Genomic DNA, 15521 nt, shown 5'->3' with positions numbered 1-15521 from the left:
GTTTTACAAAAGAAGTTTAGGGAGTAGGTACACATTTGCAGTAATTAAGTAATTTAATTTCCTATCAGAACTTGGTCTGATGGCCGCAAAATTATCTTCGGCTATTTGAAATTTCAATTCGCGTTTACCCAATCACAATGCGAATCGTTCCTTTTTCGTATTTATATAGGTATTTGAGAAAACGTTACCACGCGAACTGCTAAACGCAAAAATTTCCCGCAATTTGCTCTTTGAAAACGCTAGATTTGGCGGCAAAATCGCTAAGTTGGCAACACTGAATTTATCTTTGTTTTTTGTAACAGGAGGTAGGAGGTAGATGTCATTCCTCCATTGCATTCTAAGCTCCCATCCACCTTCAGACCCCCGCCAAAATACATGTTTGCTTCAGTTCACAGACCATTTTTAAGGTCCTTATTCAACAAATTCCGTTAAGTAAGTAAGCAAATAGATTTTTCATAAATGAAAAAAGACATTTATTTATCACATTATTGTTAGGTATGAATAGAGATAATGACACAATACTCATTAAAATCGAACCAAAACAAGAGGAAGAAATCAATTCCTTTCTTCAGGGACACACTTCAGTAAGCAACGAGGTTTGGGTGGCAATAAAAGATGAAGTTACCATTAGTACACCATGTTCTAAACCACTTCATAATGAAGTACAGCAACACTTTCAACTTCAGCTTTTAACTCAAGGTAATACAGTGTCTAAAGAGTTTAAATGTGCTCGTGATTATGAGACAAATACTAAAGCCTGTCTTAAACAACACCTTTTAAATCATACAGATATTTCTGAGGAGTTTAAATGTGCTGATTGTCATTATGAGACAAACAAGGAACTTAGCCAACACCTTTTAACACAGACAGTTTCTAAGGATTTTAAATGTGTTACATGTGATTATGAGACAAATGGTAAACACCACTTCAAACGGCATCTTTTAAAACATAAAGTCTCTAAAGATTTTAAATGTGCTGATTGTGATTATGGCACAAATATTAAATATGACTACAAACGACATCTTCTGAATCATAAAGTTTCTAAAGATTTCAAATGTGCTGATTGTGAATATGGCACAAATGTTAAATACTACTACACACGACATATTTTAAAACATAAAGTTTCCAAGGATTTTAAATGTGCTGATTGTGATTATGAGACTAACAATAAATCAAACTTTAATGAACACCTTTTAACCCATAAAGTTTCTAAGGATTTTAAATGTGCTGATTGTGATTATGGGACGAATAATAAACACCTCTTCAAACAACATCTTTTAAAACATAAAGTTTCTAAGGATTTTAAATGTGCTGATTGTGACTATGAGACAAATGTTAAATCAAACTTTAATAAACACCTTTTAACACATAAAGTTTCTAAGGATTTGAAATGTGCTGATTGTGATTATGAGACAAACCATAAATCAAATTTTAATAAACACCTTTTAACACATACAGTTTCTAAGGATATTAAATGTGCTGATTGTGAGTATGAGACAAACAATAAATCAAACTTTAATAAACACCTTTTATCACATAAAGTTTCTAAGGATTTTAAATGTGCTGATTGTGATTATGGCACAAATAATAAACCCCTTTTCAAACAACATCTTTTAAGACATAAAGTTTCTAAGGATTTTAAATGCGCAGATTGTGATTATGGCACAAATTTTAAATCAAATTTTAATGAACACCTTTTAACACATAAAGTTTCTAAGGATTTTAAATGTGCTGATTGCGATTATGGAACGAATAATAAACACCTCTTCAAACAACATTTTTTAAGACATAAAGTTTCTAAGGATTTTAAATGTGCCGATTGTGATTATGGCACAAATTTTAAATACAGCTACAAACAACATCTTTTGACACATGTAGTTTGTAAGGATTATAAATGTGCTGATTGTGATTATGAGACAAACATTAAACCAAACTTTAATAAACACCTTTTAACACATAAAGTTTCTACGGATTTTAAATGTGCTGATTGCGATTATGGAACGAATAATAAACACCTCTTCAAACAACATTTTTTAAGACATAAAGTTTCTAAGGATTTTAAATGTGCCGATTGTGATTATGGCACAAATTTTAAATACAGCTACAAACAACATCTTTTGACACATGTAGTTTGTAAGGATTATAAATGTGCTGATTGTGATTATGAGACAAACATTAAACCAAACTTTAATAAACACCTTTTAACACATAAAGTTTCTACGGATTTTAAATGTTCGATTGTGATTATGAGACAAACAATAAATCAAACTTTAATAAACACCTTGTAACACAAAGTTTCTAAGGATTTCAAATGTGCTCATTGTGATTATGAGACAAACAAGAAATTTAACCTTTATAAGCACATTTTAACACATAAAGTTACTGCTACAAACAACATTTTTTGAAACATGATGTTTGTAAGGATTATAAATGTGCTAATTGTGATTTTGCGACAAAAAGTAAAACCTATAATGTTAAACCGCATCTTTTAAGGCATAAAAGAGTAAGTTTTGAATTGTAGGTATTAATTGGGATTATGAGATAAATAATTGATTGTACTTACACTACTAGGTATATGTTAGAAATACTGTAATATTGTAGGTAATGATATCAACAGCCTCACTGTCAGAAGTGTTAAATTTAATTTGAATAATTTTTTTTTATTGTTATACATTTTTTAAAAATTAATTAACATAATTATGTTACGCCCATGTACTTATAGTAAGTTTATTCTATAAATGGACAAATCTGGTGAATAATAAAATTATTATTATTCTCTACAGCAGCTTACTTGAAACAAATAAATTTGAACGAACTTGAATGTGAGTGTTGACTTGTAATTGTTATTATACACATAATTATATATTATTATATGTATATTGATAAATTCATGTTATGTACTTACGAATTAGTTACTTAAGAAACATCTTAGACCGAAAGACACTCAGGTATTCTTGAAGGGTCGACTATAGACCAAAAGGTCACAGTGCAGGAACCGACTGGGACCACCCCTAGTAATATAATAATAAATAAAAGGGGTTCATAATTTCAGCAACAGTGTCTGTTATCATCCATAAAAGATGCGTTTGAAATTAGTTCAAATTCAAAATTCGCATTCATTGTAACTACTTAATGATTTCGTTCTGACTACAAGTAGGTCTTATCACCTGAACGGTTGCCAAATCAGCTGTCCGTGCATGAGATAACCTCAAAAATTGCAAAATCTTTTCCTCTTTTACTTTTAGTCATGGCTGATGAAACACCGAAGATGGATTGCGAAAATGCACCTCCGAAAACTGCGAAACAACTTGAAAAGGAAGCGAAAAAGCAGGCCAAATTAGATAAGTTGAAGCAAAAATTAGAGAAGCAAAGTAACACAGTGAAAAAGGAGCCTGTCGAAGTGAGTTAATCCATATGCTTATTTTTCATAACTCAAAAATATTTAGAAAGAGAAGAAGAAGGATGTTAAAGAGTCTGCGGTTTATGACATTGCAACTCAACCGGGAGAAAAGAAGGACGTGACACTTCCGTTACCCGACGCATACAGCCCCAAATACGTGGAGGCAGCTTGGTACAACTGGTGGGAAAAAGAGGGATTTTTCAAACCGGAATTTGGGGTAAGAAATAATCGTCGTGTACATTACCATTGAAACTCGCAACTTTAGCGCACGTCCGTGCTTGAGAAAAACGAAAAGGGGACTTACGTCATAATAATACCACCTCCGAATGTCACCGGCAGTCTGCACTTGGGCCACGCACTGACAAATGCAATTCAGGATTCGTTGATACGTTGGAACCGAATGAGAGGTAAAACCACCTTGTGGAATCCTGGTTGCGATCATGCCGGTATTGCAACTCAGGTTGTGGTCGAGAAAAGAATCTGGAGGGAGGAACGGAAGACTCGTCACGATGTGGGACGCGAGCAGTTCGTCAAGAAGGTGTGGGAGTGGAAGAATGAGTATGTCATTATTAGTAGAGTCGACGGGTTAATCACTTACTTTTTACACCACGTTTGCTTCTACCTCATACCTGTCATATAGGCAACCAACATACCATTTACTTAATTCGTTTTTAGCGCATTTTCCAACGAAGTTGGGTACGCTCACGAACTTACAAATTAAGATAGACTGCTGATCAAACAGTTACATAGAGGTAGAAATGGCCCTAGCATGGGCGCCGCCATGATGTGCACGTTTTAGTTATTTCCTTTTAGGAATTTTACTAGTTTTGAGACTATTGCAGCCTTGGAAAATGACGTATCACACTTTATTTAGAAAACCAATGCTTGATTATTAGTTGATTTGAATTTCGCGCCAAGTGAGTGCATATCATGGCTGCCCCCATGTAGGTCTCATTTGTCAATTCAGCATTAGCAGTCCATCTTAAGTTTAAGTTCGTGGGTGCGCTATTGCAGCCACTTTCTCTGTCCGTCCGTCTGTCCGAGGCCTTAACTACTCCTACAGTTTTCAAGATATTAAATTCGTTCTTTTTGCATTCGGTAGCATATAGCTCTAGGTCTAGCACCTGAACCAAGGAAAATCTTGACAATTAAACTGCGCAAGCGCAGACCCCGCAATGTCAACTTCCTTATTTATTAATCTATTTTGTTGAAATTTTAACCGTGGATACTTCTGGTGAAGGCAAATATATAGCATACTTAGTAAAAATTAGTTGTGCCCATGCACAGACTGCGCATTCATTAGCAACTTTCTTATTTATGGAGGTATCTCTTTGAAATGTTACCCAAAGATGCTGCTAGTGTAACCAAACGTATCGCATATTGTAAACATCAGATTAATGTGCGCATGCGCAAATGTCAACTTTTTTTATTTATTAATATATTTTGTTGAAATTTTAACCACAGATATTTCTGGTGAAGGCAAACATATAGCATATAGTAAAAATCAGATATGCGCATAATGGCAAAGAAATATTATTAAAATAAATATTATTAAGTACTGATCATTCATGGAAAATGCGCTGAAGTTACTAAACCTTTTTACTTGTTTTTGCGAACGTTGGCGGCGGCACATGTCAACTTGCCCTAACTTTTTGAATATTTTCAGAAAGGGCGATCGGATTTATCATCAGCTCCGCAAGCTGGGATCATCGTTTGATTGGGATCGAGCAGCTTTCACTATGGATCCGAAGTTATCTCGGGCGGTTACTGAGGCGTTCGTCCGTCTGCATAATGAGGGCATTATTTATCGTTCGAATCGATTGGTTAACTGGTCGTGCACCTTGAAGTCGGCCATTTCCGATATCGAAGTCGACAAAGTCGAATTAACCGGCCGCACCTTTCTGACCATCCCCGGTTACGGTGACAAAGTCGAATTTGGTGTTCTCGTGTCGTTCGCGTACAAGGTGGTGGATTCGGACGAGAGGATTATTGTGGCGACGACACGCGTCGAGACCATGCTGGGAGATACGGCCGTTGCAGTGCATCCGGATGATGCGCGATACAAACATCTGCACGGAAAGTTTGTGACGCATCCATTTTGTAATCGTAAACTTCCAATAGTTGCCGACGAATTTGTGGATCAGGCATTTGGTACTGGTGCCGTAAAAATTACGCCAGCTCATGATCCGAATGACTACGAAGTCGGATTAAGGCATAACTTGCCTTTTATTACAATTCTTGATGATTCCGGGTATATTCAAGGAGATTGTGGACGATTTACGGTGAGTGTTGAGCTGAATGCCAAACCATACTCTCTTTTACGCCCGATTTCACGATTGCACTTGAATCTCGATTTGGAAGACGCTGGGTTCGTTGTAATGTAATATTGGCTCTTTGATGGTGGAAAAAACCCTCTTTAACGGATAACTTGAAGACATTAAAGAATCGAATAAGCGATAACGCACGGTAGACATAATACTCCGACTAACTTTCTCATAATCGTAGACAAATGCTTCAGGTCGCACTATCCAGTTTTCTTCTTTTGCAACTTTTCAATTAAACAAAATTGACACTAAAAGCGTCCATCAAACAAAACGCAACGATTAACGTCCCCCACTGAAAAAGCCTCGTTTCACGTCCATCTCTTCTCTTCTATTTAACGACTCTTCCCTTCTACACCTTCCTCCTCTACTTTATCAAAATTCGTGCGTCGTCGAACGAAGTTAAGCTACGTAGCGAAAAAAAACTTATCGCAATGACCGGAGATAAACTTTAAAAGACCACAAGGCAATTATTTACACATATGCCGCAACTGTGGGAATAGTTGATAATTGTCCTATTCATTTTAGGGAATGAAACGTTTCGATGCTAGACGAGAAGTATTATTAGATTTAAAAGAACGAGGACTGTACATCGAAACCAAAAATAACCCAATGGTGGTGCCCATCTGCAGTAGAAGTAAAGACGTGGTAGAACCAATGCTCAAACCTCAATGGTACGTGAACTGCTCGGACATGGCGAAAAATGCGGCGGACGCGGTCCGGTCGGGCGAATTAAAGTTGATACCTGAAATGCACAATAAGACCTGGTTTCATTGGCTCGACGGAATTAGGGATTGGTGCATCTCGCGGCAGCTTTGGTGGGGACACCGCATACCCGCGTATTTCGTTTCGATCGACGATTCGTCTATTAAACCGGGCGAGGTAATTGGGTGGCGCAATTTCCTTGTCTGATTTTGATGTTTTAGAAGTCGGATAACGAATATTGGGTATCGGGACGTACAGAGCGGGAAGCGCTGGAGAAGGCGATTGCCAAATTTAAGGTGCCTGCGTCGAAAATACGTCTGGAACAGGACGAGGATGTTTTAGATACGTGGTTCTCGTCTGGACTATTTCCGTTTTCCATATTTGGATGGCCTGATCAAACTGACGATCTGAAGGCTTTCTATCCGGGTAGTTTGCTTGAAACTGGCCATGATATTTTATTCTTTTGGGTGGCGAGAATGGTATTTTTTGGACAGAAGTTATTGGGGAAGTTACCATTTAGGTAAGAGTAGGGCGCGCTTTTTAATCATCCCAATATCGGATGGCCTAAGCTTAACCCCTAAATCCTATCCCAACGCGTCCCTCTTCAAACCCCACGAAGTAACATCGCATCTTCCTATGCCCCGTAAGGAACTGAGTAAGAAAATAATCTGCCTTCCAATGAGATCTGACAAAGCTCTTGGACCTGTTGACCACCAACCTCCTTCCAAATATTTCTTTTTCGGATTCCATGGACATTAGGATTTAGAACATGAGCACCTTGTAACGGCTTAGTTACATTTACAAGGGTTGAAAACACTTGCATAAAATAAAATTGAACCCCTACAGCACTCGCCAAAAGGAGGGTATCATGGAAATTAAATGCAATTAAATACAGTACAAAATCTTTCATGCTAGTACTTCTCGCGGGTCGATTCCTTCAGGAATATTAAAATTCATAAAAATGACTGTTGATCATAATTGTTGTAATAGGATTATAATATGTTTTGATGATACAATTGACTTTCTGTTTCGCCCCGGTGTGATAAATGACTATCATTTGTGTATCAAAATGTTAATTATCAAAACTTGGAAGCTCGCCAAGGTTTTAACAGACGGGATGTAATTGTAGAGAAGTATACCTTCATCCTATTGTACGAGACGCCCACGGAAGAAAAATGAGTAAATCGCTTGGCAACGTCATAGATCCAATGGATGTAATCCACGGTATATCCCTTGAAGAGTTACACAAACAATTACTCGACAGCAACCTGGATCGCAAGGAGATTGACAAGGCGAAACTGGGACAGAAGCAAGACTATCCCGAAGGAATACCCGAATGCGGAACTGACGCGTTACGCTTTGCCTTATGCGCCATGTGTCAAGGTCGCGATATCAATTTGGACATTTTAAGAGTGCAGGGCTACCGATTTTTCTGCAATAAGATATGGAACGCCACGAAGTTTGCGCTAAATTATCCTAATGGCGATTTTGTCATTCCCAATGGTAGTAAATACGTAGGCGGCGAAAGTCTCATAGACAAATGGATGTTGAGCAGGATCGCATTAACTGTCGCCGATTCGAATAGGGGCTTCGAAAGTTACGAATTCACCATAACCACAACAGCAATTTACAACTTGTGGCTTTACGATCTCTGCGACGTATACTTGGTTAGTCTCAACTACAGTGACTTTATAAGGACAGTGGCCAAAACTTGTCATAATCCGCCATATTGGAGCTAAAAAACCGTCTTATAATGAATGCAGTTTTTTTTTAAAGACACTAGTAATGTGAAGCCGTGACAATTACAGGTGACACTGTCAAAACAGTATAATTAATAATTATAGCACGGAGTGTATCGCGTCGTTTTGGAGGCTTTCTATTGGCCAGTTTGGAATTTAGCTCCAATATGGCGACCAGAACCAACGACCAATCAAAAACGAGAAAATAGAGACCCTGTTGTCGCCACTGTCTATAAAGTCACTGTAGTCTCAACTAGTAGTTGCCATCTTGATCACTTTGCGTCCTTTACAGGAACATCTGAAATCCGTGTTCGCGTCCACCGATAAACAGGCGATAAGAGCTGCTCAGGCTACCTTGTTCAGAGCGTTGAATATTGGCCTACGCTTGCTTTCCCCGTTCATGCCATTCATTACCGAAGAACTGTATCAACGTTTACCGAGACAGCAAGATGACCTCATCAAAATCCCTAGCATTTGCGTGGCGTCGTATCCGGAGGTGAAAGATTGCGATTGGAGGGATGAAAATTTGGAAAACCAGGTGGAGTTCGTTCAAAAAATTGCGAAGGCGATTCGGTCGACCAGAAGCGATTTAATCTGCCCAACAAAACCAAAACGGAATTCGGTAGGCACCAAAAAAACATGGTTTTAATCTGCCCAACAAAACCAAAACGGAAGGTAGGCACCAAAAAAACATGGTTTTGTGTAAAACTATGACGTTCTCCATGTTGTAGCATACATACAATGCAGCGATAAGATTTACACGGATATGGTCCAAAGCTTCGTACCAGTTTTACAGACGCTAGCATACTGTTCCAAGGTGGACGTAAATACGACCATTCCCACAGGATGTACAATAATTACGGTGTCGGACAAATGCGAAGTACACTTACTACTTAAAGGTTTAATTGATCCCAGTAAGGAAATAACCAAGTTGCAAAAGAAACTGGGCTTCTTGGAGAGCACTGGAACGAAGCTAACTCAGTCTGTGAGCATTCCCGATTACGCGACCAAAGTGCCGTTAGAAGTTCAACAAGGGAATAGCGAGAAGTTGTCGCAAGTTGCTGTAGAATTAGAGCGTGTACGCAACGCAATCAATTCACTTCAATTAATGATACAGGAATAATGCTGGCGTTCGTTTAGGTTCATTTTATTATACATAGCTTTAATATTTATTGTATTACATTTTTGTTACTTTCAATAGATATTATCGTACTTGCTTATCCGGTGTATTATTTTTTTACTTAACCCGGGGTATTGAGGGTGCCACAGGTGAAAAAGACCGCCTGAACCACATAATCGTAGAAACGAACTCTTGAGTCGTCCGCGCAAATCGGTGGCTTTGAAAATTAAACAGAGGAATTAAGATTTAATTTGCCAAATTGTGTTAAATTAATCGTATATTATTCATTTGAACCTTCGGTTGTCCTTGTAGGTACCTCGAGCGCCACCAGGAGACGCTGACACCTTGCTCCTGACCAAGGACGATCGGTTCCGCTTGCGGAAATTGGGAAGCCACAGGTCGATCATTTGGAAAAAAGTTTTTTACACATACCACGCACGCAGGCGGTCAAACAGACAATTAAATGAAGAAAATCTTAATTCCTTGCCGTTAACTGCGATATTCTGGCGCACTTACAACTGATACACGCTGACAAACTCAAAATTTCACTTCTTTTCTATTATACTTGATTTCAGCTTTAACAGAGCCCCCTTACATTAGTTGTAAAACTATGACCTGAAGTACAGTAGGGAAGGAACGTAAAATAAAACACTGAAATGTGAACAGTTCGTTTGATAATTATTGCTCATACATATTATGAAGATTGTGAATGTTCAGAAATAAATTACATTACAAGAATAAACTTTGAAAATGGTAGTTCAGGAAGTGAAAATAAAAATAGGCTGGAACAAAAGGAAAAGAACCGGCAATTATAACAACAATAACAATATATTAACAAAATATGTGGCGTCTAGGTTTGAAGAAGTGACAGGTTAAGGGATGGATAGGGTGAGGTAAGCATCAGGTACCAAAATTCTGAGAAAAAGTAAAATACAGGATGTGAATCCTTCTGTTAAGAACAAAATGGAAAACTGCATGGCCTTGTAGGACAAATTCAATATTACAACAAAAAATGTGGACGGTGAATCGCAACTCGTACATAACACACAGATTCTAAACCTAAGAGTTTTTATTAGCAAAATCACCCCTCGAGATAGATAACTCGCCCCTCGTTCGGGGTTTTGAGCCTATAGTTGATTGTTAGTTTATAAGAACAAGTACACACACCAAACCATTCGATAATTTCCACATGTTTAAAAAAATTATCAATAATATAAATCTGCCAAGACCATGTACTTACTTGACGCATAAACAAATATTTAGCCAAACCAACAATGAACGGGATTTCAAACAAAAGGTTAACGCATGAATCTGCATTATGTGTTACATCCAGTCAACTTCAAAATCAAAGATTGAAACTCACAAAGAATATAAAATGCTGCATACAAACCATAAATAATACATTATAAACAAATGCAAAGATTACTACCTGTTAAATAACGCCAAAATTGTCGGAGCGATGCTTTCATGATCGCCATTAAAAACAAGATGCCAAATGTAACCAACGTTCGTACTCTCCAGATGGCGCAGACACCTTTCCCTTCTTCCTAAAAATTGCGTGTTGCCAGCAAAAATTTTTGTATCGTCGTAAGTTGTATATATACAGGGTGGAACCTCTCAACCTATTTAATATTTTCTCGTAAGTTTTTGTTTTCCCGACTCCGTTTTTGTGATTCCACTACGTTGTCGTGTCCGTCGGTCTGCTCTGAAAGGTTATGGGCCCAGCACACTAACCTTTCGAAGATTTTTGTGGCTGGTATAATCTCACATCGCGACGCTGATGGACCTGGTGGAAAAGGTTGAACGGAATCAAATACCTTAATATATTAATATAGGAGGCTCGCTACTATTTGCATTTGCCTAACACGAAACACGGAAGAGCGCCATCTACACGGCCCGGTGTGGAATGACAAAAAATTAAGGAGCAAATTAATCATACATAAATACCTCAATATTATCAATTTATCAACTATCACAAAGCACGTAAAACCATCAATAAAGTTTAAACAAAGTATGACAGCTTACTGTTGACACTTCCTACCGCAACGTCGTGGCGCTGTAATTTCTGACCGGTTTTCAATCAGTTTCGTATATTAATACCTATATATTAAGGTACTTGACGGAAAGCAAAAAAAAGTTAGTTCTGGTAACCGGTGATGGTTGGTGGCGATTTTGTTTAGCAGCCTCCCACAGGAGTGAACTCTGGTCAATGGTATCGATTCCCGAAGTTAGTCGATATGCTCCGTGATGTGCATGTGATGTGACCGGCTGCCATGACGTCATGATCGTATACGATAGGGATAAGTTCAAGTTTAGCTGCATTCCCGAATCGTGGACAAACTTTATGCGCTAACCAATCACAGACAAGAATTGAACTGTCATTTGTCAGTTTTGTATTTTGTTTTGTTTTTACATTAAGGATACTGCTATTAATAACCAGAAAATCTTCGAACAATTCCATGTTTTATTTCACAGAAAATATGTGAATTTATAGGTTAGGGCACTGAATAACCTCTATAGCAAAACAGCTGCAAGATTCGTCCTGTAGCTGCAACTGCGCATGACTTTCACGCAACGAGTGGTCTAGACCAGTCGTTGCGTTCGATCAACTTTTCGCTCGATGTGGTAGGTTCGAGAATGCAGTGACATTCACGTTCACATCAAGGTCAGTCGATGTGAACAAAGCACATCTTCGGGAATCGACGCCGAGGCGCGGCAGGATCCAATTTTGACCCAGGATGTCGTAAAGGGAAAAAAGGAAGTATAAATGTTGTTTTTGTAAAAAAACGGGTCACAAGAAAGTGAGCTGCCAAAAGTGGAACAAGAGTAGCAGAACAGAACGAAAGAAAAGAAGTCCCTGAACAAAGCGCACTGTGATGAAAAATGATGACGAATAATTGACCGGCTGGGCATTCACAAACCGGTAATCTGGTACTTCCAGGTGTTTGAATTATGGACTCCGGTGTGACTAATTTTTCCAATAATTAATGCAAACTTCGTTTACAAAATTTTACACTTGTAGTTAGTTTTGAACGCCCTCCAAAAGGATGTTGAATTGAGTTATAAACTCAAAGCGGATACCTATGTCATTGATTTAACAGTTTCTCTATTGATAGTCAAAACTATCGCACATGGGCAACTGAACATAGCTTTACGGTATCGTTTAATTAGCAAGGCGAGTGTAGCCTTGTTTGTTAATAATTTTTATTAATTAACATTATTATTTAATTATCTATTAAATTGGTCCACCACTGCTTTTAAATAAATGACATTTACCAACTTGATAAATGTTTGGTTTTGCGGGAAATTCAAACAGTCCGCAGTCATTTTGGATCACCTGATAATAATAATATTTATTGGTGGTGTTTATACAGTAAATAAGTATTTCCACAAGTCACAGTAAGGAAGTACAATGGCCACTTTATTGTTCAGAGTCATCAAAAGTTCAACGGTTCAAAGGTTTCGAGAAATTTAAATCATTAAGAACAAATTTCAAACAAGTGATATTTTAAAAGAAAGTAATGACCTTATCATTTGCTACCAAAATTACCAGGTACGATCCTAAGTAGTTGGACTAGCACAAACAAAAATTAAGAATAGATAAGAGACACCCTATCAATTGTCTTTTTAACTTTAACATTTCATTTCTTTAGCTTTAAATGATTGCAGTGATTAGGGATGCCTTTTTACTTGCATTTTTCTTGATGGTAGAGACCTCTAGGTTTTACTTATAAATTCCATGCCTTGACAGCCGCCATATTATTAGCATCGTTAATTGCCGTGGCTTCGTCATAAAGAAAGAAAGAAGGACCATTCAAAAATAGACATTACATTACTTACTAGCACCAAATGAGCTACGTACAAATGATAATGAATCACTGGATTATATAAAACAAAAAAATAATGAAATCAGTACATAAGGAACCTTACAAAGTACATGATGTAAAATCGTAACGGGATCGCAAAATTTTGAACTTTTGAATTAATAAACAATCTTTATCTGGTAACAAAATACCTACACACAGCACTCAAATTTACAAACACAAAATGAATTCTCGTTGAAATCGATAGCCGTTAGAAAATAAACAATTTTTGAGTCTCAATTAATTTTCATCATATATTAATAATCACTCAAACAAAAAATGGAGTCCTTCATCAACGAACTATGCGAAGTATTCGAATACTTTACGAAGTATCCAAATACTTTGCGAAGTATTCGAATACTAAATATTTGTGAAAGTATTTGAGTTACAAATACAAATTAATACTGCTTCCATAAAGGTATTTAATTACAAAGTATTTGAATACTTTAAAGGATTTGAATACTAAAAAGTATTTACAAAATCGAATACTGCCCAGCTCTGTAGCATCTTATTATTATTAATTAGGTTTTCCTGCAGTTTTCCTAATTCGTAAGGTAAATACCGGAGTAGTATAGACCATCTTAAGACCTTCTGCAGAGGCACCTCTAAATAGCATTATGCGGGTCACTCTGTAATTGGGCGCATGCCTGTTGAGGGCCCAAAACAAGAGAGGGATAATAAAAAAATTCAAGATGGCTACTTTTGAGGAACATTTAGCAACTTCCTAAAGTTTAATTGGCGCCATATTGGATTTTTAGATTAATTGATCGATTTTTTAATTCTATTTTCAAGGAGTTATCATAGCGTAAGAGTTATATCACCGGTTTTTATATTTTAATCAAGTAGGCTGTGATGAATTAAAAAAAAACAAAACAAAATCTATTCGAGGCAACACAACCATGAAAATAATTACATCAGATGTTTAAAATACAATGTGATCAAAAATGAGTTGCTGTCGAGTCACCTTTGGAATTTTTGTTTACATGGGAAATCGTATTTAACCTGAACTTCCATAGACGACTCGACAGCAACTCATTTTTGATCGCCCATTACTGACCATTATTAGTGAAATATAAAAACCGTTGATATAACCGACATCTTATTTTCAATCTTATGGTATATATGATAGCTCATTGAAAAGAAAATTAAAAATCTATCAAGTAATCTAAAAATCCAACATGGCGCCTATTTAACTTTAGGAAGTGGTAAATGTTCCTCAAAGGTAGCCATCTTGAATTTTTTTTACATTAATTCTAAATTAGGCGTATAAGGGCCGGTTTTACAATTACACTTTTACGGAGAATAAGATATTCCTGGAATAACTGCCATAGCAACATGTATGCCATTGGTTGACACAATGGTAACCAACGCAACCGTCGACATTTATTCTAGGTATAGCTTATTCTCGGTATATACCTTCATTGTAGAATTGGCCCTAAGACATTAAAGGAAAAGACCAATTTTATTTTTTAAATTTACGTCGACAGTATTCGACATTTTGAATTTCCACGAGTAAATTTTAAATTAGCATCTAAAACTGGGAAACATTTTCCATTTAACCAATTCTCTATCTTTAATAATAAGAAAGTTACCCATGCAATCCCACCCCGATCTGGGACACACTGTATATTCTTTGCGTTTGACAAATGGCACTTATACCCAATATCATGAAATAATAGGTACGACAACAATCGACTAAACCTTAGTACAAGTCAACTTGAAGTAAAATGATCCAAAAAGATGCGCAGCTGAATCTCTCTACTGAGTGAAATTTCATATTGCCGGATTTCTTAAATGTGGTGGGCTGGTTGTCTCTTGTCCGGATATTCCATGTTTAAAACTAAAAAAAGTTAAAACAAATCTCATAATTCACCAAGCTCGGGCGCCAAGGAATGAGTAGCAAAATTATTTCGATATCAAGCTCACAAACTTAAAAAAAGAATTCTTGTCAATTACCTATCAACATTTGTACCTTCATACTCCATTCGAAACTATTTTTAAGGTTAGAGCAGAAGCCAACACTAATTGTGGACCCTTTTTTTTAACTTTTCATATTCACACTGCCACTAGTTGAGGAACCATCTGAAACCAATCAGTCAACATTTGACAGTATTAAATTTGTAGCACTTTCTGATTATGTCTTGCCCAATTTGGTATTTGCTCTCAATGGGAACTTTCAATTGTGTGGCAGAAAAGAGCCCGAATCCACACGGCTGGGCTATTTTAAAGAAATATATATTAAGTAGTCTTTATTATGAAGTTTCATGTTAGAACTTTAGAATTGGAAGTTATTTCATTTGAAAATAATACACATTTCGTACAATTATAACATTACCACTCAACAATAATATAATCTGATTAAAAACATTGCAT

General features: G+C 36.9%; 1 protein-coding gene across 3 annotated transcripts; it reads left to right on the top strand.

Moving 5' to 3' along the window:
- The first annotated feature begins 311 nt into the window (after positions 1–311).
- On the top strand, positions 312–9385 carry LOC116173333 (valine--tRNA ligase). 3 transcript variants are annotated; one of them, XM_031490721.1, is made up of 12 exons: positions 312–432; positions 496–699; positions 3246–3400; positions 3447–3617; positions 3666–3958; positions 5067–5682; positions 6250–6603; positions 6648–6946; positions 7556–8093; positions 8458–8753; positions 8809–8840; positions 8897–9385. In XM_031490721.1, exons 2-12 carry the CDS (start codon positions 498–500, stop codon positions 9286–9288), a joined length of 3348 nt encoding a protein of 1115 aa, XP_031346581.1. In that variant the 5' UTR covers positions 312–432; positions 496–497; the 3' UTR covers positions 9289–9385. The 3 variants fall into 3 exon arrangements, with proteins under 3 accessions (XP_031346581.1, XP_031346579.1, XP_031346580.1); XM_031490719.1 differs by lacking the exon at positions 8809–8840 and having other exon boundaries at positions 8458–8782; positions 8895–9107; XM_031490720.1 differs by lacking the exons at positions 312–432; positions 496–699; positions 8809–8840 and having other exon boundaries at positions 3182–3400; positions 8458–8782; positions 8895–9107.
- Positions 9386–15521: the final 6136 nt, after the last annotated feature.

This window comes from Photinus pyralis, unplaced genomic scaffold (genome assembly GCF_008802855.1).
Source record: "Photinus pyralis isolate 1611_PpyrPB1 unplaced genomic scaffold, Ppyr1.3 Ppyr1.4_LG6, whole genome shotgun sequence".
In the NCBI taxonomy this organism is placed as follows: domain Eukaryota; kingdom Metazoa; phylum Arthropoda; class Insecta; order Coleoptera; family Lampyridae; genus Photinus; species Photinus pyralis.
Note: the sequence above shows the minus strand (reverse complement) of the source record. Positions and strands in the feature narration are given on the sequence as shown.

What these genes read in the sequence shown, in the direction of transcription:
- LOC116173333 (XM_031490721.1), top strand. Translation starts at nt 498, where the DNA reads ATGAATAGAGATAATGACACAATACTCATTAAAATCGAACCAAAACAA. An exon ending in TGAAAAAGGAGCCTGTCGAA is followed by an intron (nt 3,401 to 3,446) that starts GTGAGTTAATCC and finishes AAAAATATTTAG; the next exon opens with AAAGAGAAGAAGAAGGATGT. An exon ending in TTGGGGAAGTTACCATTTAG is followed by an intron (nt 6,947 to 7,555) that starts GTAAGAGTAGGG and finishes ATGTAATTGTAG; the next exon opens with AGAAGTATACCTTCATCCTA.